A 13,630-nucleotide genomic window follows, 5' to 3' on the forward strand; every position below is an offset into this window, starting at 1 on the left:
TGTTCTTTATGAATGTTTTTATGAATTTTTTTCTTTATGAAGATGGCTATTGATTCTCATTTATTTTTGTGTATGGCAGGACCCAATAAAACATCATAGAAATGCATACAACATGTACTACTGATAAGTCTTACCATTACCCCTACCTCTCAATGCTGGCATTTTTTGCTATGATAGTATATGACAGGTCTGGGAATTTTTGTTATGCAAATGAATTCTAATATATATTTATGAGAATGGGCCAATCCTGCAATTTATAATTTGAAAGTTGTTATGTGATATGAAATTTTAATTCAAAATCCAATTTATCAATGAGAATGTTATATATTAGAACAAAGGTATGTAGGAACTGTATGTCCAAGTCTAGTCGTTTCTTTATTAGTAATATATTAATTATAGAAACTGATTAACTTGATATTGATTAACTGCTTAGTTGGAGCTAAGGGTGATGCTGCAACAGTTGGCAATTGTGGTAATGGAGGCGGAGGTCCAGGAACTGGTGGTAATTCAGAACAGAAACAAAAAAATGGTGATGCAGTAAGAAGTGATGGTGAAAACACAGCTCACTCACAAGGTTCAAATCAGTCCAAACGCTCAAAAGGCAGTTATGATAAGCTGACATTCCCACGCCAGGATCTTCAAAACCTTATGTTACTTGGTAATTAATTCAAATATTGAGATATTTTGTTTTAGAAAATTATGTGAACATTATTTAAGTAAATATGAGTTTAGAGGTCTTATTTAACAATATGTGTGTAGAGTTTATCTGCTAATGACTCGCTGATGCATCATATAGAACTCTGCCAAGGACCTAATAAACATTGACATGTCAAATGTTTATAATGTTTTATATACTGTTATTTGAACTCAGGCAGCTGATTTAGGTTAGTTTATATTGTGCTGTCAGTCAGAAAGGTTTTTATCAATGCTGTTGCTAAAGTAATCCATGGTTATCTCACCCTGGCAATTTTTAACTTTATTTTTCAAAGGTCTCATTTTGTCCTCACAGTTTCCATATTTCTTGTGATTATTTAAACAAATATATTCTTGTGTTTCTTTTACATAAAGAAATATTAAAATAATATAATATAAAATATTATTTTGATCATGTTGACAAGATGATGGCTTACTATCCGATAAAAATAAAAACCTTTAAATAATAAAAGAAGCTGGCTATCCACATGTTTCACTTAAATACTTATCAGCAGCTTCTTCCTATGCAAAAAAACTTCCCACCTTCAATACGTCTTTATGTGAACCTGTAATAATATCCCCTCCTTCTTCCATCTTACCAACCTTTTACTAGACGTCCCTTTTCCTCTACTTGACAACCTACCTGACAACAGACTACGACTCAGTAACAGACTCCACATCATACACCTTGTTACATCCATTACATGACACAGAAAACATCGTTACATTACATAACATTATTTCAGAAAACAAATTGGAATTAGAAAATATTGCTGAGTGTGTTATGACAATAAAATAAGAAAAGACCTAATTATTATTGTGAAGTGTGTCCAGATAAATCGCCGCTTAGTGTTGTCATGAGCTTTGCTCTGAATACCACAGTAAACTCCATACTCAAAATTAGAATTATGAATTCATAAGCATTAGTTTTTTGCCTTTTTTTATAGATTACAAATTTTTAATGTTATTGCAGCTGTTATTTTTATTTTATTTTTTTTATTAAGCTTGGACATCTTATCTTCTCTTAATGCTATGAGATAAGATACTTCAAGTGTACTTTTATCAGTATAGCTTGATTATAAATATTGATTATAAATAGAAGCTTGATAATTTCTCAGAGTTTGTGATTTGCTTTCAAAAAATTCAAAGGGTTTGCTTTTATGATCCAAATGTTTAGTTTCCAAATGTCGAATTAATTTTGATGGCTTCGTGCTTTCATCAGAGAGGACTTGAAAGCAAACCGTGCACTGTGGCTTACCATCCAATGAGGTAAAACCATAATTTAAATAACTTTCATTGTACAATTTTGTCTTTTTTACTAATTTGATTCACTGGATGCAGATGGCTAACTTTGTTTTTTCACAAATTTATCCATTTTGCATAATAATGTAATTGAAAAAAACCACTTATACTGTTTGACTGCACACTAAAAAACCGAAACCTCAATTATTATTTTCAATAAAACTATGCTTTTAAACAACTTAAGTAAAAAGGTTGCAAAAGCACTGATGACGAACCACACTCCAGATGCCCCATTGAGGAGGTCACACCTCCTGAAATGATAGAGAAAATCTATATAATCGTGCTGAGGGATCACAGATTAAATAAGTGAGATAACTAAAACTGGTAAAATGTCAAATGTGTAGGTAATATTTTTCATAATTATTTGAGCATGAAGAAACTCTACGCAAGGTGGGTGCTGTATTTGCTAACACTCAAACAAAAGTTGAAATGGAAAACTGTTTCAACTGAGAATTTGGCACTGTACAAGTAGAATCCCAGTGAATTTTTTCATTGATTTGTAACTGCACTATTACACTCCTGAAAGTAAACAACAGTCAGTATAATGGATAGGACCAGGTGAACCAACCCCAAAGAAGGCAAAAAACTTTGTCAGCCAATAAGGTTTTGGTGACTGTTTTCTGAGATGCAAAAGGAATTCTCTTTATTGATTACCTTAAAAGGGATAAAATGTAACCTTGAAAACGACCACATCTAGCAAAAGAAAGTCTTATTTCACCCTGACAATGCACCAGCATATTCATCAATCATTGCAATGGTTAAAATCAATGAACTGGGTTTCCAATTGCTCTCCCAATCGCCTTGTTCACCAGATTTAGAGCTCAGTCATTACCACCTACTTCCTAAACTCAAAAAATGGACAACAATTTAGAGCAACGAGGAAGTAATTGATGCTGTAAATGGGTATTTTGAGGAGCTCAACGAATCGCATTAAAAAGTTGGTATAACTGTATTAAAGCACCATTATGAAAAGTTTATTAGTCTTTGTGAAGATTATGTTAAAAATTAAAGCAAAAAAACTGTTGTTTTCTTTGTCAGGCCAGAAACTTTTCAGCTCACCCTCATACTAATATTAAATATATATATATATATATATATATATATACTATTTTATATGCCTAAAAAATAATTATTTAATGAAATGTGTTCACACAGTATAAAGTATTTGTATTGGGTGTGCATGTACATATATATACATAATATGTAGAGTAATACAGTATAGATTTAAAAAATTATATTTGACAATCAAATATACATTCAAATTTTATTTCCTTTCTTAATTTTTTTTAGTTTATAACTTTGTAATATTTATAATCAGTGTTTATTTAGCACATTAATTATTAGAAATTGTGTCATATTAATTATACACCAATTATATTTCACATCATGATAAATTATTAATTATACATTTTTTGCAATTTATTATTTAGAGTTTGGTTTCTTAAGAAATTTATTTTTATAGACTTAAGTTATTTTATTTTTATTCTTAGTTTTTTTACCTATTTCATTTTTTAGACTTATTTTTTAGACTTAATCAACGAAAACAAGCCTAGTATTAATAATTAATTTTTTTAATTTTGGTTAATTTATTATTCTCTTAATAAAAATTTTATTTTAAACAAAAATAATACATTAATTACGATGCAATATGGAGCTATACTGTGAAAAATGTAGTTCTCTATGATAGGGAATGTCTTAATGAGTCATGTATCTTTATAAGGATAGGGTGACACGTGACACAAGTCATACAGAACATCCAGCTAACAAACTGTATGCCCATAGTTCACGTGGGCATATGGCCCAGATTTAGCAAATACACATGTTTTCCTGTATATAGTTGAACATGTTAAACAGATTATAAAATTCCAGACAGATTAGTGAGTGTTTTACCTATTTATTAACATTTATTTTTTTCTTTTAATTTGCCTAATATAGAAATCAGACATAATAATACTTAAAATTAATTTACCAACTTTATAGAAAGTGGTAATTTTCATACTTTGAGAGGATTATCCAAAAAGTTATTTTTCCTTTATTTATAAAATGAGTATAGAAATTATTTTTTACTTTTAAAAAAATAATACAAAGTATGAGAAAAGTCTGTGAGTTGTTTATTATTTTAGTTGAAATAATGATAGATCTGGACAAAATTGTTTTTAATGCTTTCTTTGTAACATATTAAAATTTTCATTATATTAAAAGTTGCAAAATGATTTTTATTTTTAATTCTAAAGTTATAGTAAACAAGAAATATGTTGGTTAATAATTTGATTAGTTTTTATCTTTGTAGTCAGACTATCAGCCCTGATGACTGCTAGAGTTGTCAACACATTAACACATGAACACTTTGTTGATAAGCATGATAAATGTAATTAAAGTTTTTTATCACTAAATTAAAAATTCCTTACTTTCTTACTGTACAGAATTGCCTTCCAGAATATCTTTTCAAAGTTGTGATTTGGCTCCTCCTTTCATTGTTCCATGTTACTAACCCACCTTTAATTGATAAAAAATCCCCTTTAGTTAGTGGTCAAATCCTACATCTGATCTGTGTTGTGTTTGTTTACTGATCTTGTGAATCACAAAGCAAAAAGATTGTTATTGAATAATTATATTTCATAAATCAGATAATGAAAAAATTAATTTTTTTACTGAATTAAATGTTGTTCTCTTTAGTAGTATTCTTGCAAGTTTTGAAGGTAGGAATTATAAAAATTACAATGTATGTTATTTAAGTAAACATACTCTAATTAAAACATATCTAATGTAAACATACTGTGAAGTATTCAAATTAAACTGCAATGACTACATTAAATTCTTCATTGGGAAAACCAGAAGATCATTCACCCACAAATATGTTGTATGTGAAGCACATTCACGCACAACAGAAGCATATTTGCAAACCCCTTTGTAGATCACATATACAAAGACCACTGTGTGCAAATTTAATATGTCCACAAAAGCCATGTTCTTAACGTACAGAAACATTATGAAATGTACAAATATCTTAAATAGGGAGAAAAATCATACTAAATGAATAAATGTTATACAAATCAAATGTAGTGCTCAACCATATTCTTAAAGAGTTTCCTAACCATTCCAAGAAGGCAAAGTAAAGAGTTGTACCATCCTGAAAACCAGTGAAGAAGAACCTGACAACTTCAAAAATATCTCATCTAAAAGCACATGTACACTTGGTTAGAAGATGAGTTATTTTTAATTTAGGGGTACTTAACCTGTAATGAAATGTAAACCAGCAGATCTTGTGTGGAAAGACCAAAAAGCAATATATGAGGGCTATCCAGAAAGTAACTTACGTTTGAAATAAAAAACCAACCAAATAAAAAAAAAATTTATTATATACATATCAAAGGGACAATCTTAAAATATTTTTCTACATAGTTGCCATTTAAACTGAGGCATTTATCATAACAATACACAATCTTTTCAATTCCTTCTCTGTAGAACTCTGTCGCTTTAGATTTAAACCACTAGTTTACATCAGCATGAAGTTCTGCATCACTGTCAAAGCGCTGTGTTGCAAGCCAGGTCTTCGTCACTGGAAAGAGGTGTTAATTGCTCAGCGCCAGATCCAGACTGTATGGTGGGTGATCAGACATTTCCCATCCAAGATCTCTCGGGTACAATTAGCCATGTGTGGACGTGCATTGTTGTGAAGAAACAACACTTTTGAGCTCAGTTTTTCCGACGCTTGTTTCGTATCGACGCCTTAGTTTTGTCAACGTTTCACAATACCTTTCTGAGTTATTGTTTTGCCACATTCAAGAAAGTCAACCAGAAGCACTTCCTCAGCATCCCAAAACACAGTTGCCATAATCTTTTTGGCTGACAATGTTTGTAAACATTTTATTGGTTTTCTGGGAGAACTCATGTTCCCCATTTTCCGCGGACTGTCATTTTGTCTCACAATTGACATGCTTTACCCATGACTCATCTCCCGTTATGGCACGATCAAGTAGTGCGTTACCATCCTTGTCGCAGGCTTCGAGGAAATTCAGTGATGTGGCAAGACGCTGTTTTTTATGGTCTGTCAAAATTTTTGGCACCCATCTTGCACAAAACTTGGGATAACCAAGCTTCCCTGATACAATTTCATGCAGTAAACTTTGTGAAATTTGGGAGAAATGAAGCGAGAGTTCCATGATTGTAAAGCAGTGATTTTTCACAAATTTTATCGTTGACTTTCATCGTCAGTTCATCAGTCACAAGGCTAGGCCAACCACTGTGGTCCTCATCATGTGCGGCCATTTTTAAACTGAATGCACTACTGCCTCAGTGTGGTGCATTAAGTTTAAAGTGATGCATCCAAAGTTGCCAATGAATTTCAATTGGTTTGAGGTTTTTTGACAGTAAAAACCTAATCACTGAACGCACCTCAAAACTCGCAGGATTTTCTATTGAAGCACATATTTCAATAATTCACAACAAACAAAGTAGAAAAATCATAATCCACACACTATGACAGCTTGATGCGTACTGAGTGTAGAAACGTTTTGATGCCAAGATGGTGGCTCTATCCCCCCATCATCAGACTAGGCACAAATGTAAGTTACTTTCTGGACCGCCCTCGTATATAAATTTTATTATTAATTCGTTATTTATATGTGTAAATACATAAATTTTACTATTAAAAGAATGCAGGAGAGTGCACATTTGCAGATTCTCCTGGCTTACAAGTGATCCCCAGTTAGCCCTGATGACCTTTGTATGTCATGTGTTGCTCACTAACCCCTGATTCCAAAGTTGCATGCTGTTATGTGCAAAAAATCTTCATATATACAATATCAGGTGGTAACCTGGTAGATGACAGGCTATCCTTCTGCTGTCCAAAACAACATTCTGGAGAAGCCTTATGTGAAGCAAAACAACATTGTGTTGATCACATCTTAGCATTTCAGCTGCAACTTAGATTCCAGCACATATGCTGCATACTAGTCCAGGGAACACACATGATTCAATCTTCTTGGCATTTATTAGTACAATATGTGAGGGTTTAGATAATTAAAAAAGCCCCTTTGTGAGTAATGGGAATGGTCAATCCTAACAGGTTCAAGACACCTAGCTCTATTTGACTTATTGAATATCTAGTAGTTTCTCCAAGAATAGTCAACAATTGGGTTGTTGCCAGCCCTGGGATCATGGCTAATCTGCAGAAATCCAGGTCTTGGCAGTTATGCCATATGGTAGAAATGTCAGTCTAAATATGAAACTGCCATCAGTATAAGCACGTCTCAGATTTAAAGTTACAGCTTTGTTATCTGCCTTGAATAACGGGCTACCAATACCCTCACAAGTTCGAACCTTAATTGGCCAACTCAATAGACACTTATAGTGGTCATCATCTCCACATCCCTGGATGTTAACAGCCATCTACATTACCAAATGTTATGGTCAGATTTTACATGTCGCATCTATAGTTTGTTGTGAAGGTGACGATATCTACCTTGAATTTAAACTCTTCAGTGTATTAACATAATATTAAAAGTATAAAGAAATGCATAAAAGGTAATTAACTGCTGATAAAAATTAAATTATAAATTGGTTACAGATGGCTTAGCTCAGTAAACATAGCAGCTATCAGGAAAAATATATAGACTTCATAGATTAAATTTATAAAATAAAAGATTAATATTTATAAAATATCATAGACTTATTTATAAAATAAAATTGATAGAATATATATGGTTTTAATATAAATTAAATTAGTAATTAATCCTATGATTGTTAATTTACAGACATGATAATAAGTCCTTCCAGAGCAGTGTTGCTCTATTTTAATATGTTAGGTTATGATTAAATTTATTTTTGTTTTTAAACAAGCTCATTTTATGATTCCTAGTTTTTTTTTCAATTTTAAGGGAATGGTGATTTTGGAGAAGTGTATTTAGCTCAAGCTAAAGGCATCAGAGAAGGTGTTGACACTGTTGTAATGGTGAAGGTATGTTTTTATTTTATAGTTTTTAAAAGGGTTTTTCAATAAATATATATGTGAAATATAAGAAGCATCATTATCTTACCTTTGAAAAAGATAGAGACTTTTCCCTCTGTTAACTTTCTTTTTAAGTCTTGAATTATGTTCTATACATAATCAGTTACTTTTAATTTTCTTCTTAACTTTCAGAACATCCTTCAAAAATCTGTTCTTGAGCATCACTCCTCTTGTTGCCTGAACTACTCTGATGATTTCTAAACTCATCAGTCTTCTTAGCTACTATAACTTCTAATCTTGTCTTGAGATATCTTGAATCTTGTCTTGTTGTTTTCTACAATCATATTTCAAAGGCATCATCTTTCATTATGTGTCTTTTGCATTGTGGGTTCCTGATTTGTCAAGCAGGACAATACAAGTTGACAAACCAAGAATATCACATTACAATGATTGTATTTTCTTTCATGCTAAATACACTTGTTTTGCAGTTCTTATTCCACCAGTTCTCATAACTTAAGTTTTATTTTTGTTTATCTTTGGAATGTCTTATTTCCATTTCTTTTTCAGTTATCTGGCACTTTCTTCAACCCTTTTGTATTGCATCATCTGAATCATATCATCGGCAAAATCTTATGCTTGTTGCTTTCCCTTCATTTTCCTCATAATGATGTTTTTATTGTTTCCATTTTTCACTCTACACTAAGAGGACTATTTATTGAACTGAAAGCCAGGCTATAGGAAAAATCACACATTGCAGCTGATGTGTACCAAATTAAGTTGGAATTTAAAAAAATAAATGAGGTATCAGAAAGTAAATTATAAATTGATAGAGGGTTGCTGTACCTCAGTATGGTAACCTATTTACTTTTATTTCTTTTATATATACAGTACCGTAACACCAAATGTATGGCAACTTGTTTAGCCATTTAGGATTAGAGGTATGAAATAACTAAAAAAGTATTAAATCTATAATATAATGTATCATAATGAGATATGTGTTTTATGTAGTATAATATGATGAAGTGTTAAAATGATTTACAAAGTTGTTCTGAAGACTGCTGGACGTGGGCTGCTGAACATCGCTGCTGTGAGTTAGTGACTGAGTCCCTGTACAGTTTACACAATCATAGACTGTATGTTATCAGGGGCAGAGGGGTTTCATGCGGTAACTGACTTTGTGACATGGATATACTCCAGCACAAAGCCAGGAAGGATGGGGTGGTGAGGGGTTGAGGGAGCTGCCATTTGTCTGTGCTTGCACGGATGGGCGGCAGTGATGAGGCACTGGGACTCCCTCATCCCTTCATGAAAAAAACTGAGACCCGGTGTGAGTGTCCTACACAGAGTGCTCTCACTAGAGGCATTGGCGTTAAGACTGAATCCCGGCTTCTGGGATGGGGTCCAGGAACGATATAGTCGGGCTTGGATACCCCGCCCTAGGGGTTAGATGCAGGTAATGAAAAGATCTAACCAGCGGGCTGACCTGTTGGACTAGACTTATGGTCGGCAGATGGGGAGGCCTGTTTGAGTTGACAGTCCCCTGGGCTGTGCTTTGCTTTGTTGTGGATCCGGCTTGGGGTAAGGTGAAAAAAAAAAATTCTGAAGAATAAATGCTTTGGGTCCCCCGTAAGAAGCTGTTTACTGGTGGGCACACTTAAATTTTAATCTTAATGATAGTTACCAGTAAATATAATGAATAAAACTTTTTTTTTTTTTGTTTAGGCGCTACAACAAACTAGAGATGAAGCTGCATTACAGGAATTTAAACGTCAGCTGGATATGTTTGGTCGTCTAGATCATGCCCACATCAGCAAATTATATGGCATTTGCCGAGATGCAGAGCCTCACTACATGATACTACAGTACACTGATTGGGTAAAAAATCCTTCAAGTAATCATAGTTAAATTTAATACAGAATATTATTTTTACTGATAAAGTAAGTTTTATCGGTAATTTAAATAGGGTTTTGTATGAAAAGAGCCTCTTTCATGACTACTAAAAATAGGAATACATATATTTATAAAGTTATAATAACAGTTATTTAAATAATTAATTAAGTATTTCTGTTTTACAACTAGGGAGATTTGAAGCAATTTCTTCTGGCAACCAGAAAAGAAAGTAAAAACAATAAACCTCGCCCAGCACCTTTGACACCAAAACAAAGTTTGGCTTTAGTGCATCAGTTATCCTTGGCAATGGAGCATCTTTCAAATCATAGATTAGTTCACAGAGATCTTGGTGCTAGAAATTGCCTTATTTCATCAGATCTTACGATTAAAGTATCATTCTCAGCATTGTCTAAAGACACCTATGCTAAGGAATATTTTAACCACAGAAACCAGGTAATTTTTTTGTTTCATTTGGTCCTTATAATTCATTAACCATTAATTATATGCATTTAATGGCTTCATAAATTGATAATTAAATAAAATTTTTAATAATTAATAATGGACTTATTTATCCAATTAATATTTATAAAAATAGTTTTTAAAGGAAATATAACCTTATTTTACACAAAAACAGCATGCATCATCTTACTGAAATACGTATATCTGTAAAGGAACTATCTTCTGTACTTATCTCATGTTCTTGTTATTGTACTTCAGTTATATATGGCCAGTATTGTAAACACAGTTTGTTACACCTTTGGCCACTTTGCGATATTATGATTTTGGGAGTTACTAGAATACATTTATCGCATTTAAATTGGCAGAACAGCTGCCAATCATAGAAAGACTAATCCTTACTTTTTCAAAGAATTATTCTTGATGAACTGTAGTTTTGCCTTGAAAATACTCATAACAAATACTAAAATATTTAATTAATATAGCATTTGTTTTTTTCACTTAGTGTTATTTTTTTAATTTTTATTTTACATTTTAATATTTAAGAAAGATTGTGCAAACTGTATAAACAATAAAATGTAACTAAAGAATGGTTATAAACATATTACTATAAATTTTTTAACTATGCTATTTTATTTATAAAGTTACAATTATTAAAGTGATCATTTGCTTCATTCTGAAATAAATTTTTATTTCTTTTAAATTAATATTTTTTTTGTTTTTCTTTTTGTTAGTTTATTCCATTACGATGGCTTCCTTTAGAAGCAGTGGCAGAGGATGATTACTCTTGTAAGTCTGATGTGTATTCATTTGCTGCAACTGTGTGGGAAATATACACCAGAGGTGAATTGCCATTTGCTAAGTTCTCTGATAGTGAGGTACTTGAATTTTTAGAACAAGGAGAACTGCGTTGGAAACATCATAAAAATATGTCTGATCGATTGAGAATGTTATTGAATCGTTGCTGGGATGCCAATCCTAGAGAAAGACCTACATTCTCACAAGTAGCTGTTGAAATAGGTGATATTGGCATGTGTTTAAATAATTCTGCAGCTGCTGTTAATGCTGATCAGCATTAATACTTATTTTATTTACTTTTCTGGTATTAAAAAACAACATTGTTGATATTTATGGTTCTTGAGTAATTTGTATATCTGTATTATTAATTGTAAATATTTTTGTAAACTGGGAAGTTCTTAGAACTAATTTAAATGAATAATTTTATTTTTTGTACCAAAGTAAGGTGCATAATATATATTTATTGTAAATAAATAATCTTTTTATACTGAAAGTAATAAATTTTTAGCAGATAATATAAACATTGGAAGCAGCAGCTGTTTTTAGGTGTATAGCTACCTTATTTTTTGAATTCAAGCATTTTAAATAAGTTTTTATTATTTTACATTTATTACAAACCAATTCATTGGAAATTTATTTGCTTATGGTAACCTCACTTAAAAAGTTATTAGGTCTTCATTGGTAACATTTTAACACACTGATTATAACACTGGGCAGATGGAAGGGCTAAAGCTGGAGCTGAAGTTCAGGGCTCAGGTTTATGTAAATGCTCAGACTATGGCTACAGTTTTTCTGTGTAACATTAAATTAAATATTGCATTTTCATGAGCACCATCTGACATAATATAGAGATAATTCATCAACTATTTATTTTTTATTTATTGAAGCAGCAGTGGATGTAACAGAAAGTACTACTTATCAGTTCAATTTATCATTCAAGTTCCCATTAACTACTCTACTTACCACACTTGCTCAATTACTTTTTAATCATATATAAGTTGAAGCATTCCAACTTCAAAAAGGTGAAGAATAAAATAAATAACCCAAGTTAAGTCATAAGTCATATATTTTTGACAAAAATGTAAAACTAATAAAAATATTTATTGATAATTTAGCTTTTAATTACTTATAATTGTAATGATTTTTAATCTATAAAAGTGTGTTTGTTTTTTTTTTTACAATAAAGGGCAGAATCTGTCCTACAATTAAAATAAGCATACTGTTTTATATTTCTCAACATTAGCCTGCTGAGAAACAAGCTACATTGAATTCATAATGTCTAGACTACAAACAAAAATAAAAATTATCACTCATAAGGACTAGTTATTGTTCTAGTTAATAATAATAGTTTTTATCAGAAGAATTTTTTCTGCTTTACATGCCAGCTTGGAGTTCACTATCTTGGTGAAGAATAGGCGTGGTAAAATTAGGGTTGTCTGAAGAGATGTGAAGGGAAGTGGAGTGGTTGTGACCTTGGTTGGATTATTCATAGAGAGATAAGTCGGTAGAATTCTAGATAAATGAATATGATTTTAAACACAAATATTTTCCTTGTACGTAATAATGCTGTATGAGATATGTAAATTTAATGGTTATAATTTAAGTTCATTCAGTTAATGTGCTCAAATGAAGTGATACAATTTTTCTCATTTAAACATCTTTTTATTCATTAGCATTCTTAGAAAAATATGGTTTTCATATGAAAATAATTAGCAGATTACAGTTATTCAAAATAAAAATTATTTTGATTTTAAATGCTTAAGTCTGTGTTGATGAAAGATTTAGTCAACTGGTGAATCATTCTTATACTAGTAATTTTTCTTTACATTTTAAAAGAAACGAAAATGAAGCTGGAGCATAAGATAAGATCAAAGGATATTTTTTGAGCACAAGGGAATGTCTGATTTTTTATAGATTGTGCTGCCCCTCTTTTCATGCTTGTATAATTTGGATACTGATTGGCAATTTAAAAATAACAAATGTTACTTATTAACTAAATAGGAGTTAAATAATAATGCTTTTGAATATCAGAACTAAGTACTTCACAATAAACCAATATTACAGTGCTGTACATACAGCACAGAAGCTACATAGGTTGTACCACATAAATCAGTTCAGACAAATCATCAACACTAAAATCATTTAAAAACTTAAAAGTGTCAACAACTTAAAACAGATAGGTCAATCAACAAAATAACATATAATTACTAAGTTATTTATATAAAATATACTGAACAGAAAATGAGATAAAATTAATTGATTAATCAATTACTATTTATAAAATATATTACCCATTTCATGTAATTCTAAATGATCATGGTTTTATTTGTAATTTTTTTAAGATATTCTCCAAGAATCATAATAATAGTGCATCTGCTCTAATCCCTTTTACATGGTTTTATAAGCTTCCTCTCTCACCCCACCATCACCCCTGTTCCCTCATCACTGTTTCTGTGTTGAACAACTAATGCTAATTCAGTACAGAATGTAATTTATCTGGCATTTTCTTATAAATACATTAGATTAAGATATTGAATTTTG

The 13,630-nt window shown here is 31.2% G+C and overlaps 1 protein-coding gene across 1 annotated transcript in view; it reads left to right on the forward strand.

The window, feature by feature from the left end:
* Nucleotides 1-11,471, forward strand: part of LOC142320335 (inactive tyrosine-protein kinase 7-like) — a 217,938-nt gene extending 206,467 nt beyond the window's left edge. The window contains exons 14-18 of the mRNA XM_075358041.1: nt 434-658; nt 7,875-7,954; nt 9,668-9,820; nt 10,025-10,288; nt 11,026-11,471. Coding sequence (XP_075214156.1) covers nt 434-658; nt 7,875-7,954; nt 9,668-9,820; nt 10,025-10,288; nt 11,026-11,370 — 1,067 coding nt within the window. The 3' untranslated portion in view covers nt 11,371-11,471. The remainder of the gene's footprint in view (nt 1-433; nt 659-7,874; nt 7,955-9,667; nt 9,821-10,024; nt 10,289-11,025) is intronic.
* Nucleotides 11,472-13,630: the final 2,159 nt, after the last annotated feature.

This window comes from Lycorma delicatula, chromosome 2, assembly GCF_047948215.1.
Source record: "Lycorma delicatula isolate Av1 chromosome 2, ASM4794821v1, whole genome shotgun sequence".
NCBI classification, from domain to species: Eukaryota; Metazoa; Arthropoda; class Insecta; order Hemiptera; family Fulgoridae; genus Lycorma; species Lycorma delicatula.